The 14,719-nt window shown below is 43.4% G+C and overlaps 1 protein-coding gene across 2 annotated transcripts in view; it reads left to right on the top strand.

Annotated features, from left to right (window-relative positions):
• Nucleotides 1-14,719, top strand: part of SUPT3H (SPT3 homolog, SAGA and STAGA complex component) — a 474,485-nt gene that overhangs the window by 236,110 nt on the left and 223,656 nt on the right. For both annotated transcript variants that reach the window (XM_066596252.1, XM_066596261.1), the window contains one exon: nt 963-1,047. In XM_066596252.1, coding sequence (XP_066452349.1) covers nt 963-1,047 — 85 coding nt within the window. The remainder of the gene's footprint in view (nt 1-962; nt 1,048-14,719) is intronic.

Raw genomic sequence — 14,719 nt, 5'->3', positions numbered from 1 at the left:
GACCTCAGCAGAAGAATAAAACCACAGTCTGTACCGTCTGAAGCGCCGACCAATCGCCTGATCTGTCGTTGGGCAATAAGAATCCAATGCAGTTAAAGCTTTCTGCTGCGGTGTACTATAGGTCAAGGTGTAGAAGAGGGGTTATCATCACCCTTAGGCCGCAATAACATGAGCGTATTTGCGCGTGCAATACACAGAGAATAGAACCCATTTATGTCAATGGGTTCTTTCCCATGCGCGTATTATGTGTGTGCATTTCAGTCGTGCCAAAACAATATGCAGCATGCCCCATTTTCATGTGCATCAGGGAAAGAGCACCTAATAATCTAATTACACTAATTGGCCATTTAAATAGCTGGGAGCACTGTGGTGTGTGTTTTTTTTTTTTTTAGTTACGTGTGCAAAATTTTGTAAAAACGCACTTGTACAAATGCGCAACACTCATTTTGCAGAAACGCAGCACATATACACATACAATCATGTGTCTTCGATGTTCACACTTGTTACAGTGTACATTTAAAGCAAGGCATTAGTGTCTGAATGGATAATCCATGATAAATCCGCTTTGTGTGAACATGGCCTTAATGATGAGTCCGTTTACAGCTTTTGTACTAAGGTCCAAAGAACTGGAAATGGTCATGACTGGTCTGCTCCATCTCAGGACTCTATGGTGGGCCAATGTACTGGTACGGTACCAGGACCTGGCCACGAGACTCAGCAGGCAGCCTCATCTGAAGATGATCTGTCGATGGCAATTGTAAATAATAAGAGTGAAATATGGAGATTATCTGCTGTACTTTGGGGGCAAATTAACTACAGTCACCCAATGGGGTTTTCATGCCTTCCCTGGGAACAAAAACATCCATCTTTATTTTGACTTTGGTTGTCATGTTTTATTTGTATACTGGATGGCTTTGCTCAGTGTGGTCCATTTTATATGTATTTTCTGCTTGGCATTTTAGGTTCTCACTTGGTGATGTGCGTCGCCCCCTGCAGGAGACTGCTGTTCTGGTGGAAGACATTGTTCACACTCAGCTTATCAATCTGGTAAATGGTTTTCTCTTCTTTATTACACAAACATCTTTTAAGTGTATTTTTCATATTTTACACTTGTGTAGATCAGAACTCTGATGATTGGGCTGTTGCATTTTATACCGGTCTGGTGAACTTATTATTAAGTCTCTCTGGGCCAGGATCACATTTTTGGTTTGTTTTTCTGAGCCAGATTAAATAAAATCACCAGTGGAAGGAGAGAGTGTTTTATGTCCAGTATTAAAGGGGTTAGCCAGCCTTTAAAGATGTATGGCCGATCCTCCGTATAGGCCATCAACATGTGGTTGGCATCCGCCACTGGAGATCCCTGACAATCAGCTGGGATTAAATGACTGGGATGGGATAAAAGTCCATAGGCAAGCGTCCGCTGTACATTCCTTACCCGCTGTGTATGGAGCAAGCTACTGCAAACATCCGCACTAAATTCACGTCCCTGAGAATGCTGTCCCTGGCCTTAAGAACAGAATATAGGCACCTTAGGTGGCCTGAAAATAGCAAGGCTGGAGAAACGTTCTTCTGGTGGGGAGCTGTTTGCATCCAGGAGGTACTCACTAACTAAATGCTGCCCCATTCTTGTCATCAGATCTAACGGCTCCAACGACACTGGGAACACAGCCCTAGGTGCATTGAAGCAATTAATAAATGGTTGCACGGAAGAAGCATTTAGGTGAGGCTTCACAGAGTCGCTGACATAGCTTGCCAGATCTCTGCTTTAGGCCAACTTCAGATGAGCATGTTATGGGCGCATTTCTGCGTGTTTCCCAGCATGACTGTGGGATTTACTGACCCAAACCCGGAACAACATGAGGTTCCAGGTTCCGGTCATTAAACCCTGCGGTTGGGCCAGCACATATGTATGTATTACGGACGCAGAAAGGCAGCCATTATATGTTCCTCTGAAATCCGCCCTAGGACAGGCTCACAGGAGCATAATTTTATAGGATATTACGTGCGCGATGTAGGAACGCATAATACACGATACATGAAGTCAGTGAAAGTCCATTGATTTTCATTGATCCATTCCCACTTACGTATATACATTGCGTATAATACGCACATAAAAAAAGAACGCAGCATGTTCTATCTTATAGCATACTACATACAATAGAGCCCTACTCTCTATGAACACTCTACATATGAATTACATTGTTTATGTGTGGCCTTTATACGCAACGTCACTAAGCGACAGAGTGGGAAATAAAGAAAAAAAGTCAGACTGTGCGTGACAGCGTGCAAGAGATCTTACGCACGCTGTTAGGCGCAGAGAAAAATCACCGCTGTACGCCGGCTCATGCAGCGTTTTACAAAATGCTCATGTGTCTGGCTTTAGGCTAATGACAGGGATGTAGCTAGCAGTCGTACCCGGACTCGGGGATCCTAAAAGTTACTCTGCTTCATAAGCCACCAGTATTAGTAATGGCACATGGTAGGTGGGACATTGGGACTCATTGGGTAGGTGAGTCATTGGGTAGGTGGGGCATTAGGACTCATTGGGTAGTTGGGGCATTGGGTAGGTGGGGCATTAGGACTCATTGGGTAGGTGGGGCATTGGGAGATTCAAGTCACATCTCCACAAATGGGTAAACTAATAAGTGAATGATATTTTGAGGCTTCCTTACGCAGGAAACAGTGATGTAATATAAAAGCGCCTTAATAAGGCAAGTTATTTGCATATATTTCCCAGGAAGCATTGCCTGAACTCTCAATCCCTTCCTGCTGATTCTCCCTAAGGAGTGTCAGCATTCCAGTGTGATGATATTTTAAGTAGACAGTCTACTTAGTTGAAGCCTCACTCATGGACTGCATCTACTACATTTCTAGTGTTTCCCGTTCCTCCATGAGGCAGGTGATTAGCAGCTGAGCATAAAGCTTTATCACTGTCGGCGGTGACCGGACCTCACTATTTTCCTAGGAAGACTCGTGGAGCTTCCTGCAGCCAAGTGTTTATGTACTATCCAGATTAGACAAATAAAATAGCAGACGTTTTCTTAACCTATCACCCACTAAGCCTGTGCAGGGAAGTAGGAGACATTTCTCATGCAGGGTTCTCTTTTGCCGTGACATCTCCTCACCCCAAACAAGAAGTAGGCGAGTGGATGGGGAATGTGAGGGAGAAGAGACAGGACAGCAGGCAGACAAATTGTTTTTTTAACCTACTGCCTCCAGGCTCTAGACAGGCCTTTGGTGTAGAGGAAGTGAAAGTAGTTTTAGTAACTCATTGTTTTGACCTCTGATTAGGACAAGAGGAAGCTCTTAAATCAGATCTGCATGTGTGTTCAATCCGGTGTCACATGCTCAGGATACATTAGGAGCTTATTTCAAATCTAGGAAGATAAAGCGACTATTAAATGTTGACCTGTACCTCCAGTTGTGGTGGCATCTCAGCAGGTTACAGCCTCAGGTAGAACAATTCCAGTAGAAGTGATTCTAAGCATGCAGAAAATACACCTTTTGTATATATTTTTTTTTTTCTGGGGTCTGGTCCCACTATTGGTCAGCACACGTTTTCACACCTTCACCTCTCCACAGGATCTGTTCACTAACACCACCATTGTCTATCCTTCAGTGATGCATGAACATACAGGAGGTGAACAAAAATATGGAAACGCCTTACAAAATGCAGGGGATTTTAATCATTAGCATTGAGCTGCTCTTCTTCACCCCTGCTTGGCTGAGAGCTTTCCCACTATATTTGTGTTTACTTCACCTCTTGCCCTGCTGTGGGTGGTTTTGGGAGCCAGCTGGTAACAGCAGCTGAGTGGCTGAATCCTCTGACTGATGGAACCTTGTTGCTTGGGCTGATGTTCACTTCTGCCCAGCAGCATCTGTCATATTACCTTCACTTAAATTACATAGGATTGTTAATCGAATTTCAATAAGACATGTAGAGACCGATTTTAAGGCATGAATTTCGTATGGTGTTTCCATATTTTTGTCCACCCCCTGTACTTACGATTTCCCATGCTGCTCCTCACTTTTCTGCAGTTCGGGACCACTCACTATCATCTTTCTGCACCCTGCTTTGTACCATGGCAGCCAGTACTACTTGATAACGTCATCATATTTGAAAGCGACTTCCCCTTTATACCTTACTTATACCTCAAGCTAGTGGTTATATAGCTTATATCGTATTTTTCTGATCTTTGTAAAGGCCCATTTCGATGTCAGGGAAATTCTGCGTACAGCACCAATCAGGCCCACCCCAATGCCCCGCTGCCGGCGGTAACGAAGAGACACCACACACAGAGGTCTGGTATAGTTCCTCACACGGGGACATAACTGCGCACTTTATTACAGATTACATGGGGTCTTATACCCTTTGGTCATGTGACTAGGAATGGGTAATGGTCTCATTGGCTCAAATTCACCGCATAACCATATATGTGAAGTCCGCATTTCCGCCTGAGGCAGTGATAGTTATATACGTAGTTAAACAGTCGTTATCTAGATACGGCGCTTCTGGGAAAACAGCCAAGCATGCGGCCTTCGTATCCGGTTCTGTATCATCTCTGAATTTCTGGACACATCTCTCTCAGCCTTGCAAACCTTTGGAATATCTGATGTAAGGCGACATATTACGTTTTTCTCATTTTAGCATTGAATAGAACTTGCATACAGGTAAAAAAGCATAAAAAACATATGGCAATATATACATATACCCTCACGTAGACACAACGATTCTCGCTCAAAATTCGCTCAAAGTCGTCTTTTGAGTGATAACCGTTGCGTCTAAATGCACGGACATCGTGCAGTTTTCATGCACTATTCGTTCCTCGCTCAATACTAGTTCTCTAGAATTGAGCGATGAACTCTTATCAGCGGTGTAGACTGTTATCACAGTTGGCAGCGCTGATAAGATTCTTTCAGCTCGTGTCCCACTGGTAGTTCACAGCGGAGCGCGAGCTGTAAGTGTGGAGAACAGTGCAGCTGTTTGCTTATCAGAACAGCTGTATTGTTCGCTGAGCATAGCTCTTTAGTAGCTAATTAGTTACTATAGACTATCCAAAGATGATCGCTCAAAACTGTCACTTAAACTGTCGTTTGAGCGATTTTTGAGCTATCATCTTTCAGTGTGAATGGGGTCTTACAGACATTCACTGTGTTCCAATCTTCATTTTACGCCTCATGCCTTCCTTGTTGAACTCTTTGATATGTAAAGAAGCTCTCTCGTATCCTCGTGTTAGTAGGATTGTCTGCAGGGGCTTTGCAGCCTTGAACCCCCTAACTTCAACAATGTCTTTCTTTTCTTTGTATTCATCCCCCTGTTCCCATTTACAGGCCCTTCTTAGATTTAGCGCTGTGAATGTGCCAGATGGACGGTCAAGCAAGTCTCACATTGCCCATTAACTGTGAGCAGTGGGGAACGCCCACTTGACATATTCCTAATCTACGAAGAGCTCATGCAGGAGAACGATGGGGAGTTCGAAGAAAAAGAAGGCATTGTTGGAGTCAGTGAAGTCACGGCTGTAAAACTATACAGACAGCTCCGCTGACGTGATAACATGAACGGTCCGCTTTAACCAAGGCTGCGTCTTCTAGCGATGTCTTGCATCATCTTTGATCCATCATTTCGAATCGAAGCGCTTTCACTGATTGTTGGCTCTTCTGAGCTGCTTATTTGCATTACTACTACATATTTGCATGACTTCTCCAGCAAAGTCTCCCCTACCAATTTTCAAATTGCTCTGGGGATCCAATACCAAATTAGATAAGCAGATATATACTTGCTTTGGTTAAGAGTGAATAACAGGGAGTTCCTCAGACTCCGTGTATCTTAAGCATCAGGTCCCATTGATTCCAGGTTAAGGGAATCTTTCTGTATATACTTTATTACTATGTAATATAGGTAGATATCCTTCCTCTGGATCAACAAGGGGGAGTGGAAACAGGCTGAACTAGATGGACATTGTCTCCCTTCAGCCTAACATACTATGTTACTAAATACCTGTACAATGACAATAGGAAGGAGGCTTTTCTTTCTCCTGTATGTATTAATCGCTTCAGACCTGAAAGGCCGCCTGCACACGGCCTGGTCGGATACCCTGCGAGAATGCAGGTCCCACCTCCTCCCGCAGCTGCGGCTCTCTGATGTGCCGGCTGCTGGCCAGCTGGTGCATGCGCAGAGCGTAGCCGGGCCGCCGGGAGTGACATTTCTGACCCGCACAGAAATAGAGCATGCCGCAATTTGTTTTCCGCATGTGATTTCACGCGGACAAATCGCGGCCGTCTGCCTAGGATTGCATTTTTAGTGCAATCCTATGGCAGCTTCCATGGGCAGAAATTCTGCGGGAAATCCCGCTGCAGAATTTCCGCCCATGTGCAGGGGGCTAAAATGTTCCATTATCTGATTGTGCATCAGTCCTATAATAACGCGTTGATTTCCAGAAGCATTTATAGAGGTGTAGCTCTGGGTATTTCAGTGCTTGCGAACTATCGGGAAGCGATCGTTGCACTCTTTGACTGTTTCCAGACCCCAGATTTCCCTTTGATTACTTCATTGTATTTGATGTATGCCCCACCAGAAGCTCTGTGCGTTTTAACTCTCTTTAATGTTCTCCTTCCTTTCGCTTCTTAAGTCTTCACTCCTTCCGAGAAGATTTATTATTGCTAGCTATTCCTTGTGAGTCTTCTACGGAGCACATCATGAGTCCACTTCTCCTGTGGGGTTGTAACACAAATCATATCCCTGTAACATGACTGTCCCTTAGGGTGAGGAGAGTAATGACTTCTTGCACAGTGGTTGTCTGGAGAGTACTAAGTAACACTGTGGGATTGATAACAAGACTTGACAGGAGCTGACCCCCGTTGCAAGGTTGCAGTGTTTCAACAGGTGCCTGCCCACAAGCCCAGCCAAAAACAATCCGCTCCACAGAGGCACGCTTACCACCAGTAATAAAGACCACTGTTCACTAATTTGACAACATTGCGGTCACTCTCATTATTGCTCTGAATCCATTATTGTTCTACATGGGTTTTTTTTCCCCCTTTTTTGTCTTAAAACCACAAGGATGGATGAAAGAACAAACCACTCATGAGTTTCTTGTCCTTATTAAACCGTTAAAAAATAGTTACAATTGTGAGCTGATGTGCTGCGATGGAATGGTATTCCCCAGAATGGTATATAGTCGCCTCTCTCCATTGATTTCCCTTACATATGAAGAATGTAAACTAGGAGAAGACGTGCGTGACTTTTGGATGCTTATTTACTTACATTGCATTACATGACTCGATGATGATGATGATGATGATGATGATGATGATGATGATGATGATGATGATGATGATGGGGCTGAGGATTCAGACTGCCTGGAGGAGAGATAATGAGCTAATGAGTAGTAAAGAATGGGGATTATCCAACATCTAGGAAAATCTCCTTGCAGTGAAAAAGCAATCCCCAACATGCAATCAACTTCTTAGAGGACCCAAGGATGGATTCACATTTTTTTTTCTCATAGACTTCAAAAAGTTGACATCTACAAGGGAAATGGTCCAGGATGGGAACGTGGCAGAGCAGCTGCCATAGAGGCGTGTTTGTGCCACTAGGATGCTGAATGTTAAGAAAAAGTCCAGCAGGAAAAAGATTTCTTTGTTTGGATTCCCTAATGATGTTATTTAGGAGCCAGCTGGGGGGAACTCAATGATACCCTGTCGGGTTTGTGCCAGAATACTCTTAGTTTGGGGGTAGGATGGGCAGTCCCAAGGCCTGTAGTAGCCACCATGAATCTTGGTATATTTTGAGCGGATAGGGCGCTATATGTTTAGAGAGCAGCTAGGTTATATTTTGTCTACTGTATTGCAATAAGATTAGCTTGCTGTGAACTGCTGTGCTATGTGAAGCCATAAAAGCTGGTACAACCATTTTTAGCCAGAATCCAGTGTGTTAGACTGAATATTTTTCATTGTGCCAACCATATGACCCCTGAGACAGCAGTCCCAGTGAGTGATTAATTCCTAAGGTGTCACAAAACATGGTCATAAAAATCAACCTTATTCTTATTTACGCAAGGAAAGACTAGAAGCAATGGGATGAAACTGAAAGGGAGGAGACACAAATTAGATATTAGACAGTGTGGGTGATTAATGAGTGGAACAGGTTGCCACGGGAGGTGGTGAGTTCTCCTTCAATGGAAGTCTTCAAACAGAGGCTGGACAGACATCTCTCTGGGATGATTTAGTGATCCTGCAGTGAACAGGGGGTTGGACCCGATGACCCTGGAGCTCCTTCCAACTCTACCATTCTGTAATGCCTTCCAGCCTCCTATTGGCTTCAGCGGTCGCATGGGTAAACAACTCATGTCACCTATCCCCCCAATGTAAAGAGAAGACTATAGCAGAGGCCAACAGTGGCAGAAGAGCAGTGCACAGCAGGAGGGGAGTATTGTGTTTTTTTAACCCCTTATGTCCCCCCTCCCACTGCCACCAGTGTTTGGGGATTCAGAAACCCCCTTACCTTATCTCTGTTGTTGATGCTTTGCGACGTGTCATGATAGTAACACAACACAATCTCCGGCTATCCAGCAAAATAAGAAAGAAAAATGTTATCCTTTGTTCTTTAACACGGAAGTCTATGGGTAGTAGATCACATATACAGATATCCACTTCTTTACATATAAAGGGAAAACTTACTTCGGGGAGTTGGGGGTGGAAGAAACAAAAAGAACCCTCTCCTGTTAAATCGCTCAAAATTTGTCCAAACGATGGCTCTTGAGCAATAGCCATTGCATGTAAACGCGCACCCACCGTGCAGTTTGCGTCCACTGTTCGTTCATTGCTGACTTCAAGTCAGCATAAAGTCCATTGTTCCTGATAGCAGTTCTCCGTGCGGAGCGCTGATAACATTGAACTCAGCGTGCAGCCCGCGGCAGAACAAAGAACATGTATTTAGAGAACCGACCATCTGCTGTTCTTTAAATACATGCACATTAAAGGGGTTGTCCCGCGCCGAAACGTTTTTTTTTTTAATTCAATAGGCTCCCGTTCGGCGCGAGACAAACCCAAGGGATGGGTTAAAAAAAAAAGGTTTAGTACTTACCCGAATCCCCGCGCTGCGGCGACTTCTTACTTACCTTACCAAGATGGCCGCCGGGATCTTCACCCACGATGCACCGCGGGTCTTCTCCCATGGTGCACCGTGGGCTCTGTGCACTCCATTGCCGATTCCAGCCTCCTGATTGGCTGGAATCGGCACACGTGATGGGGCGGAGCTACGAGGACCAGCTCTCCGGCACGAGCGGCCCCATTCACCAGGGAGAAGACCGGACTGTGCAAGCGCGTCTAATCGGGCGATTAGACGCTGAAATTAGACGGCACCATGGAGACGGGGACGTTAGCAACGGAACAGGTAAGTGAATAACTTCTGTATGGCTCATAATTAATGCACGATGTACATTACAAAGTGCATTAATATGGCCATACAGAAGTGTATAACCCCACTTGCTATCGCGGGACAACCCCTTTAAGTTAATAAGCTACTAATGGCAATTAGTCCCCATTAGTAGCTTATGCAAAATGATCGCTCAAAACTGTCACTCAAACTGTCTTTTGAACGAATTTTGAGCGATCATCTTTGCATGTAAATGAGGCTTAATTCAAAAAGATCCATTTCTTGGTACAGGTTTCTCCTTTATTACTTCAACATACAGCTTTACATACAAATGTCGGGGGTTCTTTGTGTTTCATCCATACCCCCCTCCTCCGAAGTAAGTTTTCTTCTATTCCCATTATATGAAAAGGGGTGGATATCTGTATATGCCATCTTTTTACGAGTGCAGGGATTTTTTCAATTTTTTTGCATTTGTCTTGTCCTGTATCCCTGGGAACTCTTGTGGAGTTCTTTGGATCCCATGCAGCTCTCCATTCTCGGATTGGATGCCTCTGGCATAATAGAACACTCACTAGACACGAAGACCCAGACTACATGTGTGGCACCTGGATCTCCCATCCGTCGGTGCTCACACCAGGTAAGTCCAATTACTTTGTACATTTTTAGTATTTTAAATCGAACCCTCCTAAGGGGCTTTCCTAATTACCCCATGGGTAATGGATGGCATCCTTCGGACATAGACTTTTTAAAACATCTACAGTTAGGGCCAGAAATATTTGGACAGTAACACAATTTTCGCGAGTTGGGCTCTGCATGCCACCGCATTGGATTTGAAATGAAGCCTCTACAACAGAATTCAAGTGCAGATTGTAACGTTTAATTTAAAGGGTTGAACAAAAATATCTGATTGAAAATGTAGGAATTGTACACATTTTTTTACAAACACTCCACATTTTAGGAGCTCAAAAGTAATTGGACAAATAAACATAACCCAAACAAAATATTTTTTTTTCAATATTTTGTTGCGAATCCTTTGGAGGCAATCACTGCCTTAAGTCTGGAACCCATGGACATCACCAAACGCTGGGTTTCCTCCTTCTTAATGCTTTGCCAGGCCTTTACAGCCGCAGCCTTCAGGTCTTGCTTGTTTGTGGGTCTTTCCGTCTGAAGTCTGGATTTGAGCAAGTGAAATGCATGCTCAATTGGGTTAAGATCTGGTGATTGACTTGGCAGCAGAAAAAGTCTCACCTCGTCTTATCCACTTGAGGTGATCAAGGCTCATGAGGAGCTGAAACTAGTCCTCTGAACCTGTGACTTTTATATGCACAGACTACAATAAAAGGAGTTTTTATTCACGGCACTTCAAAGTTCCCACCTGATTCATTCTGCTTTACTGATTGACTTGGCCATTGCAGAATGTTCCACTTTTTTGCACTCATGAACTCCTGGGTAGCTTTGACTGTATGCTTGGGGTCATTGTCCATCTGTACTGTGAAGCGCCGTCCGATCAACTTTGCAGCATTTGGCTGAATCTGGGCTGAAAGTATATCCCGGTACACTTCAGAATTCATCCGGCTACTCTTGTCTGCTGTTATGTCATCAATAAACACAAGTGATCCAGTGCCATTGAAAGCCATGCATGCCCATGCCATCACGTTGCCTCCACCATGTTTTACAGAGGATGTGGTGTGCCTTGGATCATGTGCCGTTCCCTTTCTTCTCCAAACTTTTTTCTTCCCATCATTCTGGTACAGGTTGATCTTTGTCTCATCTGTCCATAGAATACTTTTCCAGAACTGGGCTGGCTTCTTGAGGTGTTTTTCGGCAAATTTAACTCTGGCCTGTCTATTTTTGGAATTGATGAATGGTTTGCATCTAGATGTGAACCCTTTGCATTTACTTTCATGGAGTCTTCTCTTTACTGTTGACTTAGAGACAGATACACCTACTTCCCTGAGAGTGTTCTGGACTTCAGTTGATGTTGTGAACGGGTTCTTCTTCACCAAAGAAAGTATGCGGCGATCATCCACCACCGTTGTCTTCCGTGGACGCCCAGGCCTTTTTGAGTTCCCAAGCTCACCAGTGAATTCCTTTTTTCTCAGAATGTACCCGACTGTTGATTTTGCTACTCCAAGCATGTCTGCTATCTCTCTGATGGATTTTTTCTTTTTTTTCAGCCTCAGGATGTTCTGCTTCACCTCAATTGAGAGTTCCTTTGACTGCATGTTGTCTGGTCACAGCAACAGCTTCCAAATCCAAAACCACACACCTGGAATCAACCCCAGACCTTTTAACTACTTAATTGATTACAGGTTAACGAGGGAGACGCCTTCTGAGTTAATTGCAGCCCTTAGAGTCCATTGTCCAATTACTTTTGGTCCCTTAAAAAAGAGGAGGCTATGCATTACAGAGCTATGATTCCTAAACCCTTTCTCCGATTTGGATGTGGAAACTCTCATATTGCAGCTGGGAGTGTGCACTTTCAGCCCATATTATATATATAATTGTATTTCTGAACATGTTTTTGTAAACAGCTAAAATAACAAAACTTGTGTCACTGTCCAAATATTTCTGGCCCTAACTGTATATCTAGCATCTCACGCCATGCAGTGTATATCAGAATGGTTTAGGTTTGGTATTTGTACCTAATGATCAAACTCATGTATTTGATCATCTTGCTCAACTACCATGTCATGTAGAATTATGCAATTAATTGTGAATGGGCAGATGGCTCACGGTCACCTCACAATTTGCAGTCTGATCAATACATCAGAAATACACACACATTTGCATTTCTGACTCCATAGAATTCAAAAAGCTGCCATTTACAAGTAGAAGTGATTGTTGTCAAGATCTACCGTAGTTCAGTAAGTGTTCAACTGACTGCAAGGCATCCATGTATTCCATGCAGGACTATCTTAATAAAGAGGTTGGGGACAAAAGAGAGGAAGGAATTTCTTAAGCAGGAAAGGAAGCGCAAATCTATTTCAAGATTTAATTAGATAGATAAATTATATTTCTGTTGTTTCTTGCTTCTTCCCATGGAGCTCTGACTTCCAGGATGACTTTATTTTATATGTAATACCAGTGCAATAAAAATAAGGTTCAGGGATGACGATTTACGTAAAATACTCCAAAACAAAATATAAAAAAAGAGTTTGAGACCGAAGTACAATGTTTATCATATAAAGATATGTTCGATGGGGAACACTAAGGTTGATGTCCATTTATAAGCTATGGCATAAGTTAAATATGATTTCTCAGCTCTTTGTCATAATATCCACTTTATTCTACATTTGCCATGCAGAATTGGGGGTGGGGGTTGACCATCTTTAACAAGTCAACTTGACTGTGATGACTTTCTGTGATAAGTTATCTTAAGCCATTGAACAGCTATTGCTATCTTGGCAGAACAAAGGTCATTTAAGAGCTATTTAAAGGGAAAATAAACTGTGGTAGATAAAATTACATCACACTCACAGTAGCTTGATTACCACACAAGACAAACACAGCTTGGCTCTTCCCACAGCAGTGACATCACCTCAGGTCCTTTAGCCCACTGGATCTCTGTGGTGGTGTTAGGTCAGTGTGTTCTGCCAGGACTGCTGAGTTGTGTTGGAAATTATAATACCAGTGTTTCTGGTGGTGCAATGCACCACACAGCTCTGCTACATGGTACATGCACACACACAGCTCTACTACACCCACACATCACACACACAGCTTGGCTTCTCCCACAGTAGTGACATCACCACAGGTCCTTTAGCCCACTAGATCTCTGTGGTGGAGGTAGGTTGCTGTCTTCTGTCAAGACTGCGGAGTTGTGTCTTCTTAGATGATAACGGCTTCGTTGTATTCTGTGTCATTTTTATCCTCCCCTTCCAAGAGCCCTAACTGTGCTGTTATTCTGTCGGTCAGACTCTGTATTTTATATATGTTGTAGGACCTTCGATGGCGTCACCATGGGGCAGAGTGATGACGTTACCAGGGGTGTAGCTAAAGAAGCACTCACACACATACATACAGACATGTGGTCGTTAGAAGTTTGATTTATAGTACCAGTGTTTCTAGTGGCACAGTGCGCCACTTATAGCATAGTGAATGACATCATCACATGTAACTCACTGAAGGACCTATGATGATGGTTGGAGTTGGTCAAAATATTGAAGACCTAGTGATGTCATGACGTCATGTGATCAGGAACGAAGTTCACAACTCTGGTGATCTAGCTGCTAGCTGAGGTGAAATTGTGGCTGGGATGAGGGAACTGTGATGTCGTTATTGTCATGTGATCAGGGGCGGGGTATGTAACTCCCTTGATGAAGGACCTGTGATGATGTTACTGTCACGTGATCAGGGGCGGGGCATGTAACTCAGTCACTCACGGACATGTGGTCATTAGTACTTTAATAACATGCTAAAGAGTAACCACACTTTTTTTCAAACTTAACATGTCAAAGTATCATGCCAAAAGTTTTGATCATAGGGGTGCTGCTGAGACCCCTGCTGATGGCTGCAACTAGGAGGCTGCTCTTTTAGCTGTCTTTTCTGTTTGTTGGCCCCTCTTGGGAGCAAAAAATGGATGCATAGAAATCTATAGAAGAGATCTATGCATTGAGACTCTTTGAGTCTGTCTTTAGCTGCCGGGAAGACCTGACAAGCAACAAAGACATCTGAAGGGGCACAGCGCTTGGGTGGGTGTTGTAATTTCCTTGTTCTAACGATCAGTAGCGAGATTCCCGCACTGAACAAAACTTTCAACATGTCAAAAGTGTGAAAAAAGTCAAGTTCAGCTTTGGCACAATTGTACACGTTATTGACTAGATGTAAGTCATCTGTGTTTTATGGTGAGTTCCATGACAAGAATAAGTGGGTTCACATATACACAGGCCAAATGTTAATCAGGTTTACGTAAAGTGATAAAACTAGATATAGATACAAAATATCAAAAGACATCCAAGATATCAAGAAAGGTATCACTGTGCAAGATATGTAAGCTTAAAAGATACAAACGGGATATACAAATAGTGTATTAGCAAGATATGGAAAAACAAAGCAGGGTTATACTTAGCATCCGTAGTATGCGGCAAATCAATCTTGGGGGGGGGGGGGGGGGGGGGAGTTGATCATCAGCCACAGAGATCAAGGGTGAACTTCACCAACACCCTTTCATGGCGGATACTCCCCCCCGCCTTTATCTACAGTGAACTTATAAACCATGGATGACGCTACATGATATTTCTACAAATTTATCCAAAAAGATATTTTACATTTATTTTGTCAAGTTTTGCAAATCAAAGTTTTCTTCTTATCCTTTAGGGAGTCATTGTGAAGGTATTTTAC

Source organism: Eleutherodactylus coqui, chromosome 1 (assembly GCF_035609145.1).
Source record: "Eleutherodactylus coqui strain aEleCoq1 chromosome 1, aEleCoq1.hap1, whole genome shotgun sequence".
Taxonomy (NCBI): Eukaryota; Metazoa; Chordata; class Amphibia; order Anura; family Eleutherodactylidae; genus Eleutherodactylus; species Eleutherodactylus coqui.
The sequence above is the reverse complement of the archived record's forward strand: the minus strand, read 5'-3'. Positions and strand labels throughout refer to the sequence as shown.